The following is a 25,060-nucleotide window of genomic DNA, read 5'->3' on the forward strand; positions in this document are numbered from 1 at the left end:
CTACCTCTAGTCTACAGGAGCCTGGTGTCGGGCCCTACCTCTAGCCTCCAGGAGCCTGGTGTCGGGCCCTACCTCTAGCCTCCAGGAGCCTGGTGTCGGGCCCTACCTCTAGCCTCCAGGAGCCTGGTGTCGGGCCCTACCTCTAGTCTCCAGGAGCCTGGTGTCGGGCCCTACCTCTAGCCTCCAGGAGCCTGGTGTCGGGCCCTACCTCTAGTCTACAGGAGCCTGGTGTCGGGCCCTACCTCTAGCCTCCAGGAGCCTGGTGTCGGGCCCTACCTCTAGCCTCCAGGAGCCTGGTGTCGGGCCCTACCTCTAGTCTACAGGAGCCTGGTGTCGGGCCCTACCTCTAGCCTCCAGGAGCCTGGTGTCGGGCCCTACCTCTAGTCTACAGGAGCCTGGTGTCGGGCCCTACCTCTAGCCTCCAGGAGCCTGGTGTCGGGCCCTACCTCTAGTCTACAGGAGCCTGGTGTCGGGCCCTACCTCTAGCCTCCAGGAGCCTGGTGTCGGGCCCTACCTCTAGTCTACAGGAGCCTGGTGTCGGGCCCTACCTCTAGCCTCCAGGAGCCTGGTGTCGGGCCCTACCTCTAGCCTCCAGGAGCCTGGTGTCGGGCCCTACCTCTAGCCTCCAGGAGCCTGGTGTCGGGCCCTACCTCTAGTCTACAGGAGCCTGGTGTCGGGCCCTACCTCTAGTCTACAGGAGCCTGGTGTCGGGCCCTACCTCTAGCCTCCAGGAGCCTGGTGTCGGGCCCTACCTCTAGTCTACAGGAGCCTGGTGTCGGGCCCTACCTCTAGTCTACAGGAGCCTGGTGTGCGGCCTCACCTCTAGCCTCAGGAGCCTGGTGTCGGCTACCTCTAGCCTCCAGGAGCCTGGTGTCGGGCCCTACCTCTAGTCTACAGGAGCCTGGTGTCGGGCCCTACCTCTAGCCTCCAGGAGCCTGGTGTCGGGCCCTACCTCTAGTCTACAGGAGCCTGGTGTCGGGCCCTTCCTCTAGCCTCCAGGAGCCTGGTGTCGGGCCCTACCTCTAGTCTACAGGAGCCTGGTGTCGGGCCCTACCTCTAGCCTCCAGGAGCCTGGTGTCGGGCCCTACCTCTAGTCTACAGGAGCCTGGTGTCGGGCCCTACCTCTAGCCTCCAGGAGCCTGGTGTCGGGCCCTACCTCTAGCCTCCAGGAGCCTGGTGTCGGGCCCTACCTCTCCATCTCGCTGTGGGGCAGCAGGTCGTAGCAGCCCTCTGTGTAGTCGTTCTGCAGTGCCGGGCGCTCTGGGAAGTAGTCGGTGGTGAGGGGCAGGCAGGCTGGCGTGGTCAGAGACTTCCAGTCCACCCCCACGGTGCAGCAGAAGCTGGGCACTGTCGGGGGGGCAGACAGCAGCAGGGCTTCAGGAGCACACACACACACACACAGACACACACACACAGACAGGTGCATGTACCCAGAGAAGAGAGTGTGTGTGGGGGATGGGTGAAGAGAGGAAGGAAACGAAGGAGTGAAGATGAAGATACAAACAAACAGGAAGTGGAAGAGAGGGGCAGAGAAAACATGAAGTGTTACTGTCCTGGCCTCGTTGCCCCGGTGATTCCTGAGGGGCGTGGTCAGAGTGATCCGACATGCAGATTGTGCTCCTGTGATGTCATCGCTCACAGGAAGAGTGAGCATGTGTGAACTGTACATGAGTTAAGGCAAAGGAATCACACTCTTCAAACACTTAACGAGTCGGAGTGAGACACGCCGCCACGCAGGAGTGAGACACGCCGCCACGCAGGAGTGAGACACGCCGCCACGCAGGAGTGAGACACGCCGCCAAGCAGGAGTGACACACGCCGCCACGCAGGAGTGACACACGCTGCCACGCAGGAGTGACACACGCCGCCACGCAGGAGTGAGACACGCCGCCACGCAGGAGTGAGACACGCCGCCAAGCAGGAGTGACACACGCCGCCACGCAGGAGTGACACACGCCGCCACGCAGGAGTGACACACGCCGCCACGCAGGAGTGAGACACGCCGCCACGCAGGAGTGAGACACGCCGCCACGCAGGAGTGAGACACGCCGCCACGCAGGAGTGAGACACGCCGCCACGCAGGAGTGACACACGCCGCCACGCAGGAGTGACACACGCCGCCACGCAGGAGTGAGACACGCCGCCACGCAGGAGTGAGACACGCCGCCACGCAGGAGTGACACACGCCGCCACGCAGGAGTGAGACACGCCGCCACGCAGGAGTGAGACACGCCACGCAGGAGTGAGACACGCCGCCACGCAGGAGTGAGACACGCCACGCAGGAGTGAGACACGCCGCCACGCAGGAGTGACACACGCCGCCACGCAGGAGTGAGACACGCCGCCACGCAGGAGTGAGACACGCCGCCACGCAGGAGTGAGACACGCCGCCACGCAGGAGTGAGACACGCCGCCACGCAGGAGTGAGACACGCCGCCACGCAGGAGTGAGACACGCCACGCAGGAGTGAGACACGCCGCCACGCAGGAGTGAGACACGCCGCCACGCAGGAGTGAGACACGCCGCCACGCAGGAGTGAGACACGCCGCCACGCAGGAGTGAGACACGCCCGCCACGCAGGAGTGAGACACGCCACGCAGGAGTGAGACACGCGCCACGCAGGAGTGAGACACGCGCCACGCAGGAGTGAGACACGCCGCCACGCAGGAGTGAGACACGCCGCCACGCAGGAGTGAGACACGCCGCCACGCAGGAGTGAGACACGCCGCCACGCAGGAGTGAGACACGCCGCCACGCAGGAGTGAGACACGCCGCCACGCAGGAGTGAGACACGCCGCCACGCAGGAGTGAGACACGCCGCCACGCAGGAGTGAGACACGCCGCCACGCAGGAGTGAGACACGCCCCGACGCAGGAGTGAGACACGCCGCCACGCAGGAGTGAGACACGCCCACGCAGGAGTGAGACGCGCCGCCACGCAGGAGTCAGGCACGCCACGCAGGAGTGAGACACGCCGCCACGCAGGAGTGAGACACGCCGCCACGCAGGAGTGAGACACGCCGCCACGCAGGAGTGAGACACGCCGCCACGCAGGAGTGAGACACGCCGCCACGCAGGAGTGAGACACGCCGCCACGCAGGAGTGAGACACGCCGCCACGCAGGAGTGAGACACGCCGCCACGCAGGAGTGAGACACGCCGCCACGCAGGAGTGAGACACGCCGCCACGCAGGAGTGAGACACGCCGCCACGCAGGAGTGAGACACGCCACGCAGGAGTGAGACACGCCACGCAGGAGTGACACGCCACGCAGGAGTGAGACACGCCGCCACGCAGGAGTGAGACACGCCGCCACGCAGGAGTGAGACACGCGCCACGCAGGAGTGAGACACGCCGCCACGCAGGAGCGAGTCACGCCGCCACGCAGGACTGAGACACGCGCCACGCAGGAGTGAGACACGCCGCCACGCAGGAGTGAGACACGCCGCCACGCAGGAGTGAGACACGCCACGCAGGAGTGAGACACGCCGCCACGCAGGAGTGAGACACGCCGCCACGCAGGAGTGAGACACGCCGCCACGCAGGAGTGTGTCACGCCGCCACGCAGGAGTGAGACACGCCACGCAGGAGTGAGACACGCCACGCAGGAGTGAGACACGCCGCCACGCAGGAGTGAGACACGCTGCCACGCAGGAGTGAGACACGCCGCCACGCAGGAGTGAGACACGCCGCCAAGCAGGAGTGAGACACGCCGCCACGCAGGAGTGAGACACGCCGCCACGCAGGAGTGAGACACGCCGCCAAGCAGGAGTGAGACACGCCACGCAGGAGTGAGACACGCCGCCACGCAGGAGTGAGACACGCCACGCAGGAGTGAGACACGCCGCCACAGGAGTGAGACACGCCGCCACGCAGGAGTGAGACACGCCGCCAGGAGTGAGACACGCCGCCACGCAGGAGTGAGACACGCCGCCAAGCAGGAGTGACACACGCCGCCACGCAGGAGTGAGACACGCCGCCACGCAGGAGTGACACACGCCGCCAAGCAGGAGTGACACACGCACGGCTCGCTGGGTGAAGGAAACGATGGGAGGGATAATTAATGGGAGGAATTTGAAATTACATCATGACTAATCAACAAAAGGCCCAGAGGAAGAGAGAGAGGAGTGGGACAGAGGGAGGCGGAGGAGTGACCCTGTAGAGGGAGGCGGAGGAGGAGTGACCCTGTAGAGGGAGGCGGAGGAGGAGCGACACTGTAGAGGGAGGCGGAGGAGGAGTGACCCTGTAGAGGGAGGCGGAGGAGGAGCGACACTGTAGAGGGAGGCGGAGGAGGAGTGACCCTGTAGAGGGAGGAGGAGGAGGAGTGACCCTGTAGAGGGAGGCGGAGGAGGAGCGACCCTGTAGAGGGAGGCGGAGGAGTGGCGACCCTGTAGAGGGAGGAGGAGGAGTGACCCTGTAGAGGGAGGAGGAGGAGGAGTGACCCTGTAGAGGGAGGAGGAGGAGTGACCCTGTAGAGGGAGGAGGAGGAGTGACCCTGTAGAGGGAGGCGGAGGAGGAGTGACCCTGTAGAGGGAGGCGGAGGAGGAGTGACCCTGTAGAGGGAGGCGGAGGAGGAGTGACCCTGTAGAGGGAGGAGGAGGAGGAGTGACCCTGTAGAGGGAGGAGGAGGAGTGACCCTGTAGAGGGAGGAGGAGTGACCCTGTAGAGGGAGGAGGAGGAGGAGTGACCCTGTAGAGGGAGGAGGAGGAGTGACCCTGTAGAGGGAGGAGGAGGAGTGACCCTGTAGAGGGAGGAGGAGGAGTGACCCTGTAGAGGGAGGAGGGAGGGGCCCTGAAGGTTCTACCTGTGACCCCTGGAGACGCCCAGAGAAACCTGCCGCCAAGGCTGAATAAGCCTCACAGGGTAAAGAACCTCTGAAGGTTTACTAGAGGTCCAGAACCTGAGATTCAGACTTGAGGTTCAGACTTGAGGTTCAGAACCTGAGGTTCAGACCCTGAGATTCAGACATGAGGTCCAGACCCTGAGGTCCAGACCCTGAGGTTCAGAACCTGAGATTCAGACTTGAGGTCCAGACTAGAGGTTCAGACTTGAGGTCCAGACTAGAGGTTCAGACCCTGAGGTTCAGACCTGAGGTCCAGACTAGAGGTTCAGACCCTGAGGTTCAGACCTGAGGTCCAGACTAGACGTTCAGACCCTGGTCCTCAGGTCTGATGGACGTGTTTGAGACTTAGCGACATGTGTTGGTGTCTGAAGGGAAGAGGACTCACTTGGATCGACACTCAGAGATGAGTCCTGCAGCGCGGAGAGACCTGGACACGGAGAACACACGACACTCAGTGTTACCCTCAGTGTGTTACCCTCAGTGTTACCCTCAGTGTGTTACCCTCAGTGTGTTACCCTCAGTGTGTTACCCTCAGTGTGTTACCCTCAGTGTGTTACCCTCAGTGTTACCCTCAGTGTGTTACCCTCAGTGTGTTACCCTCAGTGTGTTACCCTCAGTGTGTTACCCTCAGTGTGTTACCCTGTAATCTTTCATCCACCCTTTCTTGTAATTTCGATGCTTTTGTACCTGTACTCTGGCAAATGACAAATAAAGATATCAATCAATCAATCAATCAATCAGTGTTACCCTCAGTGTGTTACACTCAGTGTTACCCTCAGTGTTACCCTCAGTGTTACACTCAGTGTGTTACCCTCAGTGTTACCCTCAGTGTGTTACCCTCAGTGTGTTACCCTCAGTGTGTTACCCTCAGTGTTACCCTCAGTGTGTTACCCTCAGTGTTACCCTCAGTGTTACCCTCAGTGTGTTACCCTCAGTGTGTTACACTCAGTGTGTTACACTCAGTGTGTTACCCTCAGTGTTACCCTCAGTGTTACCCTCAGTGTGTTACACTCAGTGTGTTACACTCAGTGTGTTACCCTCAGTGTGTTACCCTCAGTGTGTTACCCTCAGTGTTACCCTCAGTGTTACCCTCAGTGTTACCCTCAGTGTGTTACACTCAGTGTGTTACACTCAGTGTGTTACACTCAGTGTGTTACACTCAGTGTGTTACCCTCAGTGTGTTACCCTCAGTGTGTAACCCTCAGTGTGTTACCCTCAGTGTGTTACCCTCAGTGTTACCTAAGTGTGTTACCTCAGTGTGTTACCCTCAGTGTGTTACCCTCAGTGTGTTACCCTCAGTGTGTTACCCCTAGTGTGTTACCCTCAGTGTGTTACCCTCAGTGTGTTACCCTCAGTGTGTTACCCTCAGTGTGTTACCCCTAGTGTGTTACCCTCAGTGTGTTACCCTCAGTGTGTTACCCTCAGTGTGTTACCCTCAGTGTGTTACCCCTAGTGTGTTACCCTCAGTGTGTTACCCTCAGTGTGTTACCCTCAGTGTTACCCTCAGTGTGTTACCCTCAGTGTGTTACCCTCAGTGTGTTACCCTCAGTGTGTTACCCTCAGTGTTACCCTCAGTGTGTTACCCTCAGTGTGTTACCCTCAGTGTGTTACCCTCAGTGTGTTACCCTCAGTGTGTTACCCCTAGTGTGTTACCCTCAGTGTGTTACCCTCAGTGTGTTACCCTCAGTGTTACCCTCAGTGTTACCCTCAGTGTGTTACCCTCAGTGTTACCCTCAGTGTTACCCTCAGTGTTACCCTCAGTGTTACCCTCAGTGTGTAACCCTCAGTGTGTTACCCTCAGTGTGTAACCCTCAGTGTGTTACCCTCAGTGTGTTACCCTCAGTGTGTAACCCTCAGTGTTACCCTCAGTGTGTAACCCTCAGTGTGTTACCCTCAGTGTGTAACCCTCAGTGTGTTACCCTCAGTGTTACCCTCAGTGTGTTACCCTCAGTGTTACCCTCAGTGTTACCCTCAGTGATATGTGATATGGCGCCGTACGTGATGGCGGCTGTGTTGCGAGCTCCCGGATTTTGTAGTAGTTTTTTGTTATTTATTCTTCTTATTGCGACTATTTTTGCACAAAACGTTAGCAGCCAGTTAACGCATTTACAGATGCACACTTCTGGAGATTGGATCGGCAGTTGCTCGCCGCCTACCAGAGTTTTTCAACTCTTACTCGGACGTCCCGCCAGGAACAGTAGCGGAACTATCTCCGTCCATTTTAGGCGCGATCTCACGCAAACGTCGCGCCGACGGAGGGGAAGCGAGCTGGCGTGCTGGTTAGGCTGAGACGTCGAGCCAATCGACCCCCACTACCCACCATTTTACTGGCAAATGTACAGTCTTTGGACAATAAGCTGCGCGAGCTACAGGCTCGTATTCAATTCCACCGAAACTAAGGACAACTGCATCATCTGCCTTACGGAGACATGGATGTCGAGGAGGTTACCGACTCAGCCATCGAGGCGGCAGGATTTTCCGTCCACCGCGGACAGAACAAAGACTCTCTCTGGTAAAGATCGTGGAGGGGGTATGTCTCATGATAAACAGATCTTGGTGCAACCAAAGTCATGTACATACTCTCAAGTCGTTCTGTTCCCCGGACCTGGAGTACCTAATGCTCATGTGTCGACCATTCTGGCTACCGCGGAGTTTACAGCAGTCACCGTAATCTGCTGTGTACATTCCGCCTCAAGCTAACACGGACATAGCGCTGAAGGAACTCTACGGGCGATCAGCGAGCAGGAGTCGGCACACCCGAGGCTGCTTTCATTGTGGCGGGACTTCAACAAAGCGAACCTGAAGAAAGTTCTCCAAGTTCTACCAACACATAAAAGCAACACGAGGGGAGCGGATTCTCACCACTGCTACACTCCCTTCCGGGATGGATACAAAGCCTCCTCCGCCCACCGCTCGCAAATCGGACCACCGCTCCATCCAACTACTCCCGCCTACAGGCAGAGGCTTAAGCAGCAACCAATCGCTGTGAAGGAAGTGCAACGCTGGTCGGACCAATCGGAGTCTATGCTACAGGACTGTTTTGAACGTGCTGACTGGGATATGTTCAGGGTCGCTCGGACAACAACGCCAGTGAGTACGCGTCCTCAGTCACCGGGTTCATCAAGAAATGCATAGATGACGTTGTTCCTACCAAGTCGGTTCGGATTTATCCCAACCAGAAACCGTGGATAAATGGCGATGTTCGCGCTGCACTCCGACGTAACACCGCCTTGACTCGGGAATATGGCGAATACAAAAGAGCCCGCCACGACCTCCAGTAAGACCATCGGCTCTGCCAAGCGGGAGTTCAGGAACAAGGTGGAGGAGAAGCTCAAGAGCCATGACGTGAGAGGTGTGGAAGGGCTACAGACAATCACGGACTTCAGAGGGAGAACCAGCGGTGAAGAGAACTCCTCTACCTCCCTCCCAGGCGAGCTAAATACATTCTTTGCTCGGTTCGACGTGAACGGCAGCCCGCCAAGGCAGCGCCGCCGAGGAGACCAGCCTGCTGATCATCTCAGAGGCTGACGTGTGCAGAGCCTTCAAGCGGTGGACATCCGGAAGGCGGCAGGTCCCGACCACATCCCGGGCGCGCCTCAGAGCATGTGCAGACCAGTTGGCAGGAGTCTTGCAGACATCTTCAACCTCTCCTGTCCCAGGCTGTTGTTCCTGAGAGCTTCAAGATGTCCACCATTGTGCCTGTCCCCAAACACCCCAAGGTAACCTGCCTGAATGACTGGAGACCCGTAGCCCTCACCTCGATTGTCAGTAAATGCTTCGAGAGGTTGGTCAAGGACTTCATTTGTTCCATGTTGCCTGCCACGCTGGACCCATGGCAATTTGCATATCGTCAAAACAGATCCACCGACGACGCATTGCCATGGCACTTCACACCGCCCTTTCCCACCTGGAGGGGAGGAACTGTTGTGTGCGAATGCTGGTTGTGGACTACAGCTCAGCGTTCAACACTATTGTTCCCGCCAAGCTCGACACCAAGCTCAGAGGTCTAGGCCTGCACTCTACCATGTGCAGCTGGATACTGGACTTCCTGTCGGGGCGCCAGGTGGTGAGGATGGGCAGTACCACCAGAGCCGCTGACCCTCAACACGGGAGCCCCTCAGGGATGCGTGTTGAGCCCTCTCCTCTACTCCCTGTACACCCACGACTGCACGGCCATGCACAGCTCCAACGTCATCATCAAGTTTGCTGACGACACAACAGTGTTGGGGCTGATCACCCACGACGAGACAGCCTATAGGGAGGAGGTTGGATCACTGGTACAGTGGTGCCAGGAGAACAGCCTCGTCCTCAACGTGACAAGAAGACCAAGGAGCTGATCGTGGACTACAGGAAGCGGAGAGGAGAGCACACCCCCATCTCCATAGACAGAGTTGCAGTAGAGAGGGTCAGCAGCTTCAAGTTCCTCGGCGTGCACATCTCCGAGGACCTCACATGGACCACGCACACCACTCACGTGGTGAAAAGGGCCCAACAACGCCTGTATTTCCTTAGGCGACTGAGGAAATTCAACATGGCCCCCCGCATCCTCAGAACATTCTACACCAGTACCATCGAGAGTGTTCTGACAGGTTGCATCACCGCCTGGTACGGGAACTGCACCGCCCTGGAGCGTAGGGCACTACAGAGGGTGGTGCGGTCGGCACAGTACATCGTTGGAGGTGAGCTTCCTCCATCCTGGACATATACACCAAGCGTGGCCAGGGCCAAACGGATGATGAAAGACAATAACCACCCCGGCCACAAACTGTTCACCCTTCTACCGTCAGGCAGGCGATACCGCAGTATCAAGTGCCGCACAAACAGACTGAGGGACAGCTTCTTCAGTCAGGCCATCAGGCTGCTGAACAAGGACTGAGACCCTCATTAACACTACACACCAGAACATATTCTGTGAATATCTATGGCCATGGTGTATATTTTATTACATTGTTTATATATATATATATTGTATATATATATTGTATGTATATACATATATATATATATATAGTCTCAAAAAAAGTGTATATTTTATTACATTGTTTTATATATATATATTGCCATGATGTATATTCTATTACATTGTTTTATATATATATTGTTAATACTTTCTTCTTTTTTGTGTGTGGATATTGTATAGTTTATTCTCATTCTTATTCTTTTTTTAGTCTGCTACTGCTGTCGGGTGTTTTGCACATAAGAATTTCACGAACCGATTATACTTGTATAAAAGGGGATGTGACAATAAAAACTTGAAACTTGAACTTGAAACAGTGTGTAACCCTCAGTGTGTTACCCTCAGTGTTACCCTCAGTGTGTTACCCTCAGTGTGTAACCCTCAGTGTGTTACCCTCAGTGTGTTACCCTCTGTGCCTGTCTGCTGCCAGCGTGAAGAGGACTCTCTCGTCCATCAACACCCACAAGGCAACAGGTCCAGACAACATCCCTGGTCGTGTGCTGAAGGACTGCGCAGAGGAGCTTAAGGACGTCTTCACGGATGTCTTTAATACTTCTCTGAGACAAGCTGTTGTTCCATCATGCTTCAAGGTAACCACCATCATACCTGTGCCAAAGAAATCCACTCCGTCCTGCTTCAACGACTATCATCCAGTGGCACTGACCCCCATAATCATGAAGTGCTTTGAACGACTAGTCATGTCGCATATCAAATCCATTCTCCCCCCCACTCTGGACCCTTTCCAGTTTGCATACCGGGCCAAACGGTCCACGGAGGATGCAATCTGCTCTGCTCTCCACCCAGCCCTCACCCACCTGGACAAAAGACTCCTATGTAAGAATGCTGTTCATAGACTTTAGCTCAGCATTCAACACAATCATCACACAACAACTAATCTGCAAACTTGACCAGCTGGGGCTCAACACCTCCCTGTGAAACTCGCTGCTGGTCTTCCTGAGTGAGAGGCCACAAGCTGTACGTGTTGCCAACCACACCTCGAGCAGCATCACACTCAGCACAGGGGCCCCTCAGGGCTGTGTGCTCAGTCCCTGCTCTTCACCTTGCTGACTCACGACTGCAAAACCAGCTACAGCACCAATCACATGGTCAAGTTTGCAGACGACAACATTGATAGGTCTCATCACCAAGGATGACGAGACCCTCTACAGGAGGGAGGTCAACCTTCTGACCACGTGGTGCAGAGCCAACAACCTCCTGCTCAACAACAGCAAGACCAAAGAGATCGTTGTTGACTTCCGGAAAGGCCACACCCATCACCCACCACTGACCATCAACGGTGCGGACATTGAGCAGGTCAGCAGCACCAAATTCCTGGGGTGGAAATCAGTGAGGACCTCTCGTGGACAGCCAACACTACATCGCTGGCAAAGAAAGCACAGAGGCGCCTCTACTTCCTCCGGAAACTGAGGAAAGCAGGAGCCCCCATCCATCATGTGCACCTTCTACCGCGGCACCATGGAGAGCATCCTGACCAACTGCATCACTGTGTGGGCGGAAGCTGCACAGACCACAGCAGGAATGCCCTGCAGCGCATAGTGAAGGCAGCTGGAAGGATCATGGGTGCCTCACTCCCCCCCCTCCCCTCCCTGCAGGACATATACAACACCCGCCTCACCCCCCAAGCGACCTCCATTGTCAGTGGCCCCTGCCACCCCCCACACGGTCTCTTCAGCCTCCTGCCCTCTGGGAGGAGGTACCGGAGCCTCCGGGCTCACACCACCAGGCTGTCCAACAGCTTCATCCACCAGGCGGTCAGGAAGCTGAACTCTCTCCCCATCCTCCCACTCCGTCCTCTTTCAGACTCGCATGTCTGAATGCTGCTAGCACAATTTATGTTGTCTATATGTTTACATGTTTCTTACTATTTTTGCACTTTATGTTGTCTATGCACTTTATGTTGTCTATATGTTCACAAGTTTTTTACTATTTTTGCACTCTATGTTGTCTATATGTTGCACAATTCACTTTATGTTGGACAGAAGAGAAACGCAATTTCGATCTTCTGTATGTTTGCACATATGGAAAATTGACAAATAAAACTGACTTTGACTTTGACTTCAGTGTGTTACCCTCAGTGTTACCCTCAGTGTGTTACCCTCAGTGTTACCCTCAGTGTGTTACCCTCAGTGTTACCCTCAGTGTGTAACCCTCAGTGTGTTACCCTCAGTGTGTTACCCTCAGTGTGTTACCCTCAGTGTGTTACCCTCAGTGTGTTACCCTCAGTGTTACCCTCAGTGTGTTACCCTCAGTGTGTTACCCTCAGTGTGTTACCCTCAGTGTGTTACCCTCAGTGTGTTACCCTCAGTGTGTTACCCTCAGTGTTACCCTCAGTGTGTAACCCTCAGTGTGTTACCCTCAGTGTGTTACCCTCAGTGTTACCCTCAGTGTGTTACCCTCAGTGTGTTACCCTCAGTGTTACCCTCAGTGTGTTACCCTCAGTGTTACCCTCAGTGTTACCCTCAGTGTGTTACCCTCAGTGTTACCCTCAGTGTTACCCTCAGTGTGTTACCCTCAGTGTTACCCTCAGTGTGTAACCCTCAGTGTGTTACCCTCAGTGTGTTACCCTCAGTGTGTTACCCTCAGTGTTACCCTCAGTGTGTTACCCTCAGTGTGTTACCCTCAGTGTGTTACCCTCAGTGTTACCCTCAGTGTGTAACCCTCAGTGTTACCCTCAGTGTGTAACCCTCAGTGTGTTACCCTCAGTGTGTTACCCTCAGTGTGTTACCCTCAGTGTTACCCTCAGTGTTACCCTCAGTGTTACCCTCAGTGTGTTACCCTCAGTGTGTTACCCTCAGTGTGTTACCCTCAGTGTTACCCTCAGTGTTACCCTCAGTGTGTTACCCTCAGTGTGTTACCCTCAGTGTTACCCTCAGTGTGTAACCCTCAGTGTGTTACCCTCAGTGTGTTACCCTCAGTGTGTTACCCTCAGTGTGTTACCCTCAGTGTTACCCTCAGTGTGTTACCCTCAGTGTGTTACCCTCAGTGTTACCCTCAGTGTGTTAACCCCTGTGACCTCTCACCCCCGCTGTGGCTTCCTGGAGTTCCCGCCTCCTCCGTCCCTCCGCTGGCGTACAGGCTGCTGTCTCCTGTGTGCCTGGAGGCTGAGCGCCTGAAACATGCAGAGAAAGAACAAGCGTTTATCTCATGGTCCGAGCCTCCAGCTGAAGGTCTTCACTTCACGGGGGCGGAGTCGTACCTGCCGGTGGCCTCGTGATATGCCAGCTCCAGCAGCTCCGCCGAGGTGTGGGCGGGATCTTTCTGCTGGCTGCCCTGCAGCTCGGCCATGTTCTGTCGGGTCTGATGGTGGATCTGGATGGCTTCTCCAGACGGACCTGCAGAACAACAGTGGACACACGGTCTGATGCCTGGAGACCGCCAGCATGGCAGCGCTCATTGGATTGGTAATCTTCCCATTGGCTGTCTATCCTTCTTGTGATGGTGGCACTCCATCGGGAAGAAGTGAACACACACATTACAGTCCATCCTCTAAAGACCCATTCTCATGAAGGTACAGACGTATGAAGCCAAATGCTCTAACACTATCATAGAATGGTGAAGTACACCACCGTTCAAAAGTTTGGGGTCACCCAGACAATTTTGTGTCTTCCATGAAAACTCACTTTTATTTATCAAATGAATTGAACATTTCATAGAACATATAGTCAAGACATTGACAAGGTTAGAAATAATGATTAATATTTGAAGTATTAATTTTGTTCTACAAACTTCAAGCTCAAAGGAAGGCCAGTTGTATCGCTTATATCACCAGCAGAACTGTTTTCAGCTGTGCTAACATAATTGCACAAGGGTTTTCTAATCAGACATTAGTCTTCTAAGGCGATTAGCAAACACAATGTACCATTAGAACACTGGAGTGATAGTTGATGGAAATGGGCCTCTATACACCTCTGGAGACATTTCATTAGAAACCAGACGTTTCCACCTAGAATAGTCATTTACCACATTAACAATGTATAGAGGGTATTTATGATTAATGTTATCTTTATTGAAAAAACAGTGCTTTTCTTTGAAAAATAAAGACATTTCTAAGTGATTCCAAACTTTTGAACGGTAGTGTACTTTTTATAGAAATTAAATTAAGAAATAGTTTGTAAGTAAATTGAAGATTACGGTTCAAACAGATATCCTCTAATAAAGCTGCAACATATTCTACCTTCTCATCTCGATCATTGGGCTCTAATCGGGGCAGACATTTCTTTTTGATCAAAAATCCTTTAAAAATAGTTATTTAATACATATTCAATAAAATATAAGTTCAGAAACTGAAATGTATGTTAAATCAGACAGGCTGTACTTGGCTGTAGAAATATTCCACAGGGAAAATCACTGTAACCGGTTGAGGACCATCAGAACTAGAAGAATACCAACTCACACGTTAACTGGGTTTACTAAGCTGCTGATGTAACTCATAAGTGTTCCCCTACCGACGGGGAAGGTGTGCATCCAGCGCCGCCGGTTGGAGGTGAGCTTCATGGGCATCCTGGAGGGGGTGAAGGGGTTAATGAGCGCTCTCTGAGGGGTGTAGCCTCCGGGGCGGATGTGCAGAGTGGACTCCGCGCTTCCCACTGTGAACCTGCCCGGGGCGCTGGAGTCCCGCTGAGAGTCCATCATCTTCTCCAACAACTCTGGGCAACAGGGAAACCAAGAAGGAGCAGATGAAGCTTCACCACACCCCCTGGTGGGCTTGTCCTGGAAGATGTGGAGCAGGTACCTCTGGTGCTGGTGTAGCCCAGAGAGCTGCTGACTTCATACTGGACCAGAGGCATGCGGGGTATGAGCAGCATGGTGGACACGGGGCCCAGGCTGTCCTCAGAGGCCAGGCTGCGCTGCTCCTCTGGACCGGCACAGCGGACAGGAGGAGACACGCCGACGCCTCCACCCACGTCCACCGAGCCCCAGCTCTTCCTGCCGCCTCTTTGTCCCGACTCATCCTGAAAGACAGAGGACACGTGGGGCATGAGACCCAACGGTGCCCTGGAGCTAGAACTCTGTGACATGTGTGTCTCATGTGTCTCATGTTTCATGTGTTTCATGTGTCTCATGTGTCTAATGTTTCATGTGTCTCATGTGTCTAATGTTTCATGTGTCTCATGTGTCTAATGTGTCTAATGTTTCATGTGTCTAATGTTTCATGTGTCTCATGTTTCATGTGTCTCATGTGTCTAATGTTTCATGTGTCTAATGTTTCATGTGTCTCATGTGTCTAATGTTTCATGTGTCTCATGTGTCTCATGTGTCTAATGTTTCATGTGTCTCCTGTTTCATGTGTCTCATGTGTCTAATGTTTCATGTGTCTCATGTGTCTAATGTTTCATGTGTCTCATGTGTCTAATGTTTCATGTGTCTCATGTTTCATGTGTCTCATGTGTCTAATGTTTCAGGTGTCTCATGTGTCTAATGTTTCAGGTGTCTCATGTTTCATGTGTCTAATGTTTCATGTGTCTCATGTTTCATGTGTCTCATGTTTCATGTGTCTCATGTGTCTAATGTTTCATGTGTCTCATGTTTCATGTGTCTCATGTGTCTAATGTTTCATGTGTCTCATGTTTCATGTGTCTCATGTGTCTCATGTGTCTAATGTTTCAGGTGTCTCATGTGTCTAATGTTTCAGGTGTCTCATGTGTCTAATGTTTCATGTCTCATGTTTCATGTGTCTCATGTGTCTAATGTTTCATGTGTCTAATGTTTCATGTGTCTCATGTTTCATGTGTCTCATGTTTCATGTGTCTCATGTGTCTAATGTTTCATGTGTCTCATGTTTCATGTGTCTCATGTGTCTAATGTTTCAGGTGTCTCATGTGTCTAATGTTTCAGGTGTCTCATGTGTCTAATGTTTCATGTCTCATGTTTCATGTTTCATGTTTCATGTGTCTAATGTTTCATGTGTCTCATGTTTCATGTGTCTAATGTTTCAGGTGTCTAATGTTTCAGGTGTCTCATGTGTCTAATGTTTCATGTCTCATGTTTCATGTGTCTAATGTTTCATGTGTCTCATGTTTCATGTGTCTCATGTGTCTAATGTTTCATGTGTCTCATGTTTCATGTGTCTAATGTTTCATGTGTCTCATGTTTCATGTGTCTCATGTGTCTAATGTTTCAGGTGTCTCATGTGTCTAATGTTTCATGTCTCATGTTTCATGTGTCTAATGTGTCTAATGTTTCATGTGTCTCATGTTTCCTGTGTCTCATGTGTCTAATGTTTCAGGTGTCTCATGTTTCATGTGTCTAATGTGTCTAATGTTTCATGTGTCTCATGTTTCATGTGTCTCATGTGTCTAATGTTTCATGTGTCTCATGTGTCTAATGTTTCATGTGTCTCATGTTTCATGTGTCTCATGTGTCTAATGTTTCAGGTGTCTCATGTGTCTAATGTTTCAGGTGTCTCATGTGTCTAATGTTTCATGTGTCTCATGTTTCATGTGTCTCATGTGTCTAATGTTTCATGTGTCTCATGTGTCTAATGTTTCAGGTGTCTCATGTGTCTAATGTTTCATGTGTCTCATGTTTCATGTGTCTCATGTTTCATGTGTCTCATGTGTCTAATGTTTCATGTGTCTCATGTTTCATGTGTCTCATGTGTCTAATGTTTCATGTGTCTCATGTTTCATGTGTCTCATGTGTCTAATGTTTCAGGTGTCTCATGTGTCTAATGTTTCAGGTGTCTCATGTTTCATGTGTCTAATGTTTCATGTGTCTCATGTTTCATGTGTCTCATGTGTCTAATGTTTCATGTGTCTCATGTTTCATGTGTCTAATGTTTCATGTCTCATGTTTCATGTGTCTCATGTGTCTAATGTTTCAGGTGTCTCATGTGTCTAATGTTTCATGTCTCATGTTTCATGTGTCTAATGTGTCTAATGTTTCATGTGTCTCATGTTTCCTGTGTCTCATGTGTCTAATGTTTCAGGTGTCTCATGTTTCATGTGTCTAATGTGTCTACTGCTCCATGTTCATGTCTCATGTGTCTAATGTTTCATGTGTCTCATGTGTCTAATGTTTCAGGTGTCTCATGTGTCTAATGTTTCAGGTGTCTCATGTGTCTAATGTTTCATGTGTCTCATGTTTCATGTGTCTAATGTTTCATGTGTCTCATGTTTCATGTGTCTCATGTGTCTAATGTTTCATGTGTCTCATGTGTCTCATGTTTCAGGTGTCTCATGTGTCTAATGTTTCAGGTGTCTCATGTTTCATGTGTCTAATGTGTCTAATGTTTCATGTGTCTCATGTTTCATGTGTCTCATGTTTCATGTGTCTCATGTGTCTAATGTTTCATGTGTCTCATGTTTCAGGTGTCTCATGTGTCTAATGTTTCAGGTGTCTCATGTTTCATGTGTCTAATGTGTCTAATGTTTCATGTGTCTCATGTTTCATGTGTCTCATGTGTCTAATGTTTCATGTGTCTAATGTTTCATGTGTCTCATGTTTCATGTGTCTAATGTGTCTAATGTTTCAGGTGTCTCATGTGTCTAATGTTTCATGTGTCTCATGTGTCTAATGTTTCATGTGTCTCATGTGTCTCATGTGTCTAATGTTTCATGTGTCTCATGTTTCATGTGTCAATCCTCTCCTGAAGATGACTCATCCTCTAATGTTTCTCCTGAAGAGTGTCTCCTCCTCTCAAGAGTGTCTCCTCTACTTGAAGAAGAGTGACTCCTCCTCTCCTGAAGAAGAGTCACTCCTCTACTTGAAGAATAGTGACTCCTCCTCTCCTGTAGAAGAGTGACTCCTCCTCTTCTTGAAGAAGAGTGACTCCTCCTCTCCTGAAGAGTGAAGAAGAGTCTCCTCTCTTGAAGAAGAGTCACTCCTCCTCTCATCGAGAAGTGACTCCTCTACTTGAAGAAGAGTGACTCTCCTGTGACATGTGTCTCACTTGAAGAAGAGTGACTCCTCTCTCTTGAAGAAGAGTCACTCCTCTACTTGAAGAGTGACTTCTCCTCTCCTGAAGAAGAGTGACTTCCTCTCCTGAAGAAGAGTGACTCCTCCTCTCCTGAAGAAGAGTGACTTCTCCTCTACTTGAAGAAGAGTGACTCCTCCTCTCCTGAAGAAGAGTGACTCCTCCTCTTCTGAAGAAGAGTGACTTCTCCTCTACTTGAAGAAGAGTGACTCCTCCTCTCCTGAAGAAGAGTGACTCCTCCTCTTCTGAAGAAGAGTGACTTCTCCTCTTCTGAAGAGTAGCTCTCCTGAAGAAGAGTGACTCCTCCTCTACTTGAAGAAGAGTGACTCCTCCTCTACTTGAACAATAGTGACTCCTCCTCTACTTGAAGAATAGTGACTCCTCCTCTCCTGAAGAAGAGTGACTCCTCCTCTTCTGAAGAAGAGTGACTTCTCCTCTACTTGAAGAAGAGTGACTCCTCCTCTACTTGAAGAAGAGTGACTCCTCCTCTACTTGAAGAAGAGTGACTTCTCCTCTACTTGAAGAAGAGTGACTCCTCCTCTCCTGAAGAAGAGTGACTTCTCCTCTACTTGAAGAAGAGTGACTCCTCCTCTCCTGAAGAATAGTGACTCCTCTACTTGAAGAATAGTGACTTCTCCTCTACTTGAAGAAGAGTGACTCCTCCTCTACTTGAAGAAGAGTGACTTATCCTCTCCTGAAGAAGAGTGACTCATCCTCTACTTGAAGAAGAGTGACTCCTCCTCTACTTGAAGAAGAGTGACTCATGAAGAATGTTACCCTCAGTGTGTTACCCTCAGTGTGTTACCCTCAGTGTGTGCCCTCAGTGTTACCCCAGTGTGTTACCCTCAGTGTTACCTCAGTGTTACCCTCAGTGTGTTACCCTCAGTGTGTTACCTCAGTGTGTTACCCTCAGTGTGTTACCTCAGTGTGTTACCCTCAGTGTTACCCTCAGTGTGTTACCCTCAGTGTGTTACCCTCAGTGTTACCTCAGTGTGTTAACCCCTGTGACCTCTCACCCCGCTGTGGCTTCCTGGGTTCCGCCTCCTCCGTCCCTCCGCTGGCGTACAGGCTGCTGTCTCCTGTGTGCCTGGAGGCTGAGCGCCTGAAACATGCAGAGAAAGAACAAGCGTTTATCTCATGGTCCGAGCCTCCAGCTGAAGGTCTTCACTTCACGGGGGCGGAGTCGTCTGCCGGTGGCCTCGTGATATGCCAGCTCCAGCAGCTCCGCCGAGGTGTGGGCGGGATCTTTCTGCTGGCTGCCCTGCAGCTCGGCCATGTTCTGTCGGGTCTGATGGTGGATCTGGATGGCTTCTCCAGACGGACCTGCAGAACAACAGTGGACACACGGTCTGATGCCTGGAGACCGCCAGCATGGCAGCGCTCATTGGATTGGTAATCTTCCCATTGGCTGTCTATCCTTCTTGTGATGGTGGCACTCCATCGGGAAGAAGTGAACACACACATTGCAGTCCATCCTCTAAAGACCCATTCTCATGAAGGTACAGACGTATGAAGCCAAATGCTCTAACACTATCATAGAATGGTGAAGTACACCACCGTTCAAAAGTTTGGGGTCACCCAGACAATTTTGTGTCTTCCATGAAAACTCACTTTTATTTATCAAATGAATTGAACATTTCATAGAACATATAGTCAAGACATTGACAAGGTTAGAAATAATGATTAATATTTGAAGTATTAATTTTGTTCTACAAACTTCAAGCTCAAAGGAAGGCCAGTTGTATCGCTTATATCACCAGCAGAACTGTTTTCAGCTGTGCTAACATAATTGCACAAGGGTTTTCTAATCAGACATTAGTCTTCTAAGGCGATTAGCAAACACAATGTACCATTAGAACACTGGAGTGATAGTTGATGGAAATGGGCCTCTATACACCTCTGGAGACATTTCATTAGAAACCAGACGTTTCCACCTAGAATAGTCATTTACCACATTAACAATGTATAGAGGGTATTTATGATTAATGTTATCTTTATTGAAAAAACAGTGCTTTTCTTTGAAAAATAAAGACATTTCTAAGTGATTCCAAACTTTTGAACGGTAGTGTACTTTTTATAGAAATTAAATTAAGAAATAGTTTGTAAGTAAATTGAAGATTACGGTTCAAACAGATATCCTCTAATAAAGCTGCAACATATTCTACCTTCTCATCTCGATCATTGGGCTCTAATCGGGGCAGACATTTCTTTTTGATCAAAAATCCTTTAAAATAGTTATTTAATACATATTCAATAAAATATAAGTTCAGAAACTGAAATGTATGTTAAATCAGACAGGCTGTACTTGGCTGTAGAAATATTCCACAGGGAAAATCACTGTAACCGGTTGAGGACCATCAGAACTAGAAGAATACCAACTCACACGTTAACTGGGTTTACTAAGCTGCTGATGTAACTCATAAGTGTTCCCCTACCGACGGGGAAGGTGTGCATCCAGCGCCGGTTGGAGGTGAGCTTCATGGGCATCCTGGAGGGGGTGAAGGGGTTAATGAGCGCTCTCTGAGGGGTGTAGCCTCCGGGGCGGATGTGCAGAGTGGACTCCGCGCTTCCCACTGTGAACCTGCCCGGGGCGCTGGAGTCCCGCTGAGAGTCCATCATCTTCTCCAACAACTCTGGGCAACAGGGAAACCAAGAAGGAGCAGATGAAGCTTCACCACACCCCCTGGTGGGCTTGTCCTGGAAGATGTGGAGCAGGTACCTCTGGTGCTGGTGTAGCCCAGAGAGCTGCTGACTTCATACTGGACCAGAGGCATGCGGGGTATGAGCAGCATGGTGGACACGGGGCCCAGGCTGTCCTCAGAGGCCAGGCTGCGCTGCTCCTCTGGACCGGCACAGCGGACAGGAGGAGACACGCCGACGCCTCCACCCACGTCCACCGAGCCCCAGCTCTTCCTGCCGCTCGCCTCTTTGTCCCGACTCATCCTGAAAGACAGAGGACACGTGGGGCATGAGACCCAACGGTGCCCTGGAGCTAGAACTCTGTGACATGTGTGTCTCATGTGTCTCATGTTTCATGTGTTTCATGTGTCTCATGTGTCTAATGTTTCATGTGTCTCATGTGTCTAATGTTTCATGTGTCTAATGTTTCATGTGTCTCATGTGTCTAATGTGTCTAATGTTTCATGTGTCTAATGTTTCATGTGTCTAATGTTTCATGTGTCTCATGTGTCTAATGTTTCATGTGTCTAATGTTTCATGTGTCTCATGTGTCTAATGTTTCATGTGTCTCATGTGTCTCATGTGTCTAATGTTTCATGTGTCTCCTGTTTCATGTGTCTCATGTGTCTAATGTTTCATGTGTCTAATGTTTCATGTGTCTCATGTTTCATGTGTCTCATGTGTCTCATGTGTCTAATGTTTCATGTGTCTCATGTTTCATGTGTCTCATGTGTCTAATGTTTCAGGTGTCTCATGTGTCTAATGTTTCAGGTGTCTCATGTTTCATGTGTCTAATGTTTCATGTGTCTCATGTTTCATGTGTCTCATGTTTCATGTGTCTCATGTGTCTAATGTTTCATGTGTCTCATGTTTCATGTGTCTCATGTGTCTAATGTTTCATGTGTCTCATGTTTCATGTGTCTCATGTGTCTCATGTGTCTAATGTTTCAGGTGTCTCATGTGTCTAATGTTTCAGGTGTCTCATGTGTCTAATGTTTCATGTGTCTCATGTTTCATGTGTCTCATGTGTCTAATGTTTCATGTGTCTAATGTTTCATGTGTCTCATGTTTCATGTGTCTAATGTTTCATGTGTCTCATGTGTCTAATGTTTCATGTGTCTCATGTTTCATGTGTCTCATGTGTCTAATGTTTCAGGTGTCTCATGTGTCTAATGTTTCAGGTGTCTCATGTGTCTAATGTTTCATGTCTCATGTTTCATGTGTCTAATGTTTCATGTGTCTCATGTTTCATGTGTCTAATGTTTCATGTGTCTCATGTTTCATGTGTCTCATGTGTCTAATGTTTCATGTCTCATGTTTCATGTGTCTAATGTTTCATGTGTCTCATGTTTCATGTGTCTCATGTGTCTAATGTTTCATGTGTCTCATGTGTCTCATGTGTCTCATGTGTCTCATGTGTCTTCAGGTGTCTCATGTGTCTTCAGGTGTCTCAGGTGTCTAATGTTTCATGTCTCATGGTTCCTGTGTCTCATGTCTCATGGTTCATGTCTCATGTGTCTCATGTCTAATTTCATGTGTCTCATGTTTCATGTGTCTCATGTCTCATGTTTCATGTGTCTCATGTGTCTAATGTTTCATGTCTCATGTCTCCTGTGTCTCATGTGTCTCATGTTTCATGTGTCTCATGTGTCTAATGTTTCATGTGTGTCTCATGTGTCTCATGTGTCTCATGTGTCTAATGTTTCAGGTGTCTCATGTGTCTAATGTTTCATGTGTCTCATGTTTCATGTGTCTCATGTGTCTAATGTTTCATGTGTCTCATGTTTCATGTGTCTCATGTGTCTAATGTTTCAGGTGTCTCATGTTTCATGTCTATGTTCTCATGTGTCTCATGTTTCATGTGTCTCATGTGTCTAATGTTTCATGTGTCTCATGTTTCATGTGTCTCATGTTTCAGGTGTCTCATGTGTCTAATGTTTCAGGTGTCTCATGTTTCATGTGTCTAATGTGTCTAATGTTTCAGGTGTCTCATGTTTCATGTCTCATGTGTCTCATGTGTCTAATGTTTCATGTGTCTCATGTTTCATGTGTCTAATGTTTCATGTGTCTCATGTTTCATGTGTCTAATGTTTCAGGTGTTTCATGTTTCATGTGTCTCATGTGTCTAATGTTTCATGTGTCTCATGTGTCTCATGTGTCTCATGTTTCATGTGTCTCATGTTTCAGGTGTTTCATGTGTCTCATGTTTCATGTGTCTCATGTGTCTAATGTGTCTAATGTTTCATGTGTCTCATGTTTCATGTGTCTCATGTGTCTAATGTTTCATGTGTCTCATGTGTCTAATGTTTCATGTGTCTCATGTTTCATGTGTCTCATGTGTCTAATGTTTCATGTGTCTCATGTTTCATGTGTCTCATGTGTCTAATGTTTCATGTGTCTCATGTTTCCTGTGTCTCATGTGTCTAATGTTTCATGTGTCTCATGTTTCAGGTGTCTCATGTGTCTAATGTTTCATGTGTCTCATGTTTCATGTGTCTAATGTTTCATGTGTGTCATGTTTCATGTGTCTAATGTTTCATGTGTCTAATGTTTCATGTGTGTCATGTTTCATGTGTCTAATGTTTCATGTGTCTCATGTGTCTAAAGTTTCAGGTGTCTCATGTGTCTAATGTTTCATGTGTCTCATGTTTCATGTGTCTGTTTCATGTGTCTCATGTGTCTAATGTTTCATGTGTCTCATGTTTCATGTGTCTCATGTGTCTAATGTGTCTAATGTTTCAGGTGTCTCATGTGTCTAATGTTTCATGTGTCTCATGTTTCATGTGTCTCATGTGTCTAATGTTTCATGTGTCTCATGTGTCTAATGTTTCATGTGTCTCATGTATCTAATGTTTCATGTGTCTCATGTGTTTCATGTCTCATGTTTCTAATGTCCTCCTGTACTTGAAGAGTAACTCCTCCTCTCCTGAAGAAGAGTGACTCATCCTCTCTTGAAGAAGAGTGACTCCTCCTCTCCTGAAGAAGAGTGACTCCTCCTCTCCTGAAGAAGAGTGACTCCTCCTCTCCTGAAGAAGAGTGACTCCTCCTCTCCTGAAGAAGAGTGACTCCTCCTCTCCTGAAGAAGAGTGACTCGTCCTCTCCTGAAGAAGAGTGACTCCTCCTCTCCTGAAGAAGAGTGACTGCTGCTCTCCTGAAGAAGAGTGACTCCTCCACTCTTGAAGAAGAGTGACTCCTCTCCTGAAGAGTGACTCCTCCTCTCCTGAAGAAGAGTGACTCCTCCTCTCCTGAAGAAGAGTCACTCCTCTACTTGAAGAAGAGTGACTCCTCCTCTCCTGAAGAAGAGTGACTCCTCCTCTACTTGAAGAAGAGTGACTCCTCCTCTCTTGAAGAAGAGTGACTCCTCCTCTACTTGAAGAAGAGTGACTCCTCCTCTACTTGAAGAAGAGTGACTTCTCCTCTACTTGAAGAAGAGTGACTCCTCCTCTCCTGAAGAAGAGTGACTTCTCCTCTACTTGAAGAAGAGTGACTTCTCCTCTACTTGAAGAAGAGTGACTCCTCCTCTCCTGAAGAAGAGTGACTCCTCCTCTCCTGAAGAAGAGTGACTTCTCCTCTACTTGAAGAAGAGTGACTTCTCCTCTACTTGAAGAAGAGTGACTCCTCCTCTCCTGAAGAAGAGTGACTTCTCCTCTACTTGAAGAGTGACTCCTCTCTCCTGAAGAAGAGTGACTCCTCCTCTCCTGAAGAAGAGTGACTCTCCTCTACTTGAAGAAGAGTGACTCCTCCTCTCCTGAAGAAGAGTGACTCCTCCTCTCCTGAAGAAGAGTGACTCCTCCTCTACTTGAAGAAGAGTGACTCCTCCTCTACTTGAAGAAGAGTGACTCCTCCTCTCCTGAAGAAGAGTGACTCCTCCTCTACTTGAAGAAGAGTGACTCCTCCTCTACTTGAAGAAGAGTGACTTCTCCTCTACTTGAAGAAGAGTGACTCCTCCTCTAGTTGAAGAAGAGTGACTCCTCCTCTACTTGAAGCAGAGTGACTCTCCTCTCCTGAAGAAGAGTGACTTCTCCTCTCCTGAAGAATAGTGACTCCTCCTCTTGAAGAAGAGTGACCTCCTCTACTTGAAGAAGAGTGACTCTCCTCTACTTGAAGAAGAGTGACTCCTCCTCTACTTGAAGAAGAGTGACTTATCCTCTCCTGAAGAAGAGTGACTTCTCCTCTACTTGAAGAAGAGTGACTCCTCCTCTACTTGAAGAAGAGTGACTCCTCCTCTCCTGAAGAAGAGTGACTTCTCCTCTACTTGAAGAAGAGTGACTCCTCCTCTCCTGAAGAAGAGTGACTTCTCCTCTACTTGAAGAAGAGTGACTCCTCCTCTCCTGAAGAAGAGTGACTCCTCCTCTCCTGAAGAAGAGTGACTCCTCCTCTTCTGAAGAAGAGTGACTTCTCCTCTCCTGAAGAAGAGTGACTTCTCCTCTACTTGAAGAAGAGTGACTCCTCCTCTACTTGAAGAAGAGTGACTCCTCCTCTACTTGAAGAAGAGTGACTCCTCCTCTCCTGAAGAAGAGTGACTCCTCCTCTACTTGAAGAAGAGTGACTCCTCCTCTCCTGAAGAAGAGTGACTTCTCCTCTACTTGAAGAAGAGTGACTCCTCCTCTTCTGAAGAAGAGTGACTTCTCCTCTCCTGAAGAAGAG

At 49.9% G+C, this 25,060-nt stretch overlaps 1 protein-coding gene across 1 annotated transcript in view; it reads right to left on the reverse strand.

Annotated features, from left to right (window-relative positions):
- Window positions 1-25,060, reverse strand: part of depdc5 (DEP domain containing 5, GATOR1 subcomplex subunit) — a 69,162-nt gene that overhangs the window by 15,509 nt on the left and 28,593 nt on the right. Inside the window, 6 exon segments of the mRNA XM_056406408.1 lie at window positions 1,191-1,347; window positions 5,227-5,268; window positions 12,840-12,928; window positions 13,016-13,151; window positions 14,265-14,465; window positions 20,454-20,677. Coding sequence (XP_056262383.1) covers window positions 1,191-1,347; window positions 5,227-5,268; window positions 12,840-12,928; window positions 13,016-13,151; window positions 14,265-14,465; window positions 20,454-20,677 — 849 coding nt within the window.

This window comes from Pseudoliparis swirei, chromosome 23, assembly GCF_029220125.1.
Source record: "Pseudoliparis swirei isolate HS2019 ecotype Mariana Trench chromosome 23, NWPU_hadal_v1, whole genome shotgun sequence".
In the NCBI taxonomy this organism is placed as follows: domain Eukaryota; kingdom Metazoa; phylum Chordata; class Actinopteri; order Perciformes; family Liparidae; genus Pseudoliparis; species Pseudoliparis swirei.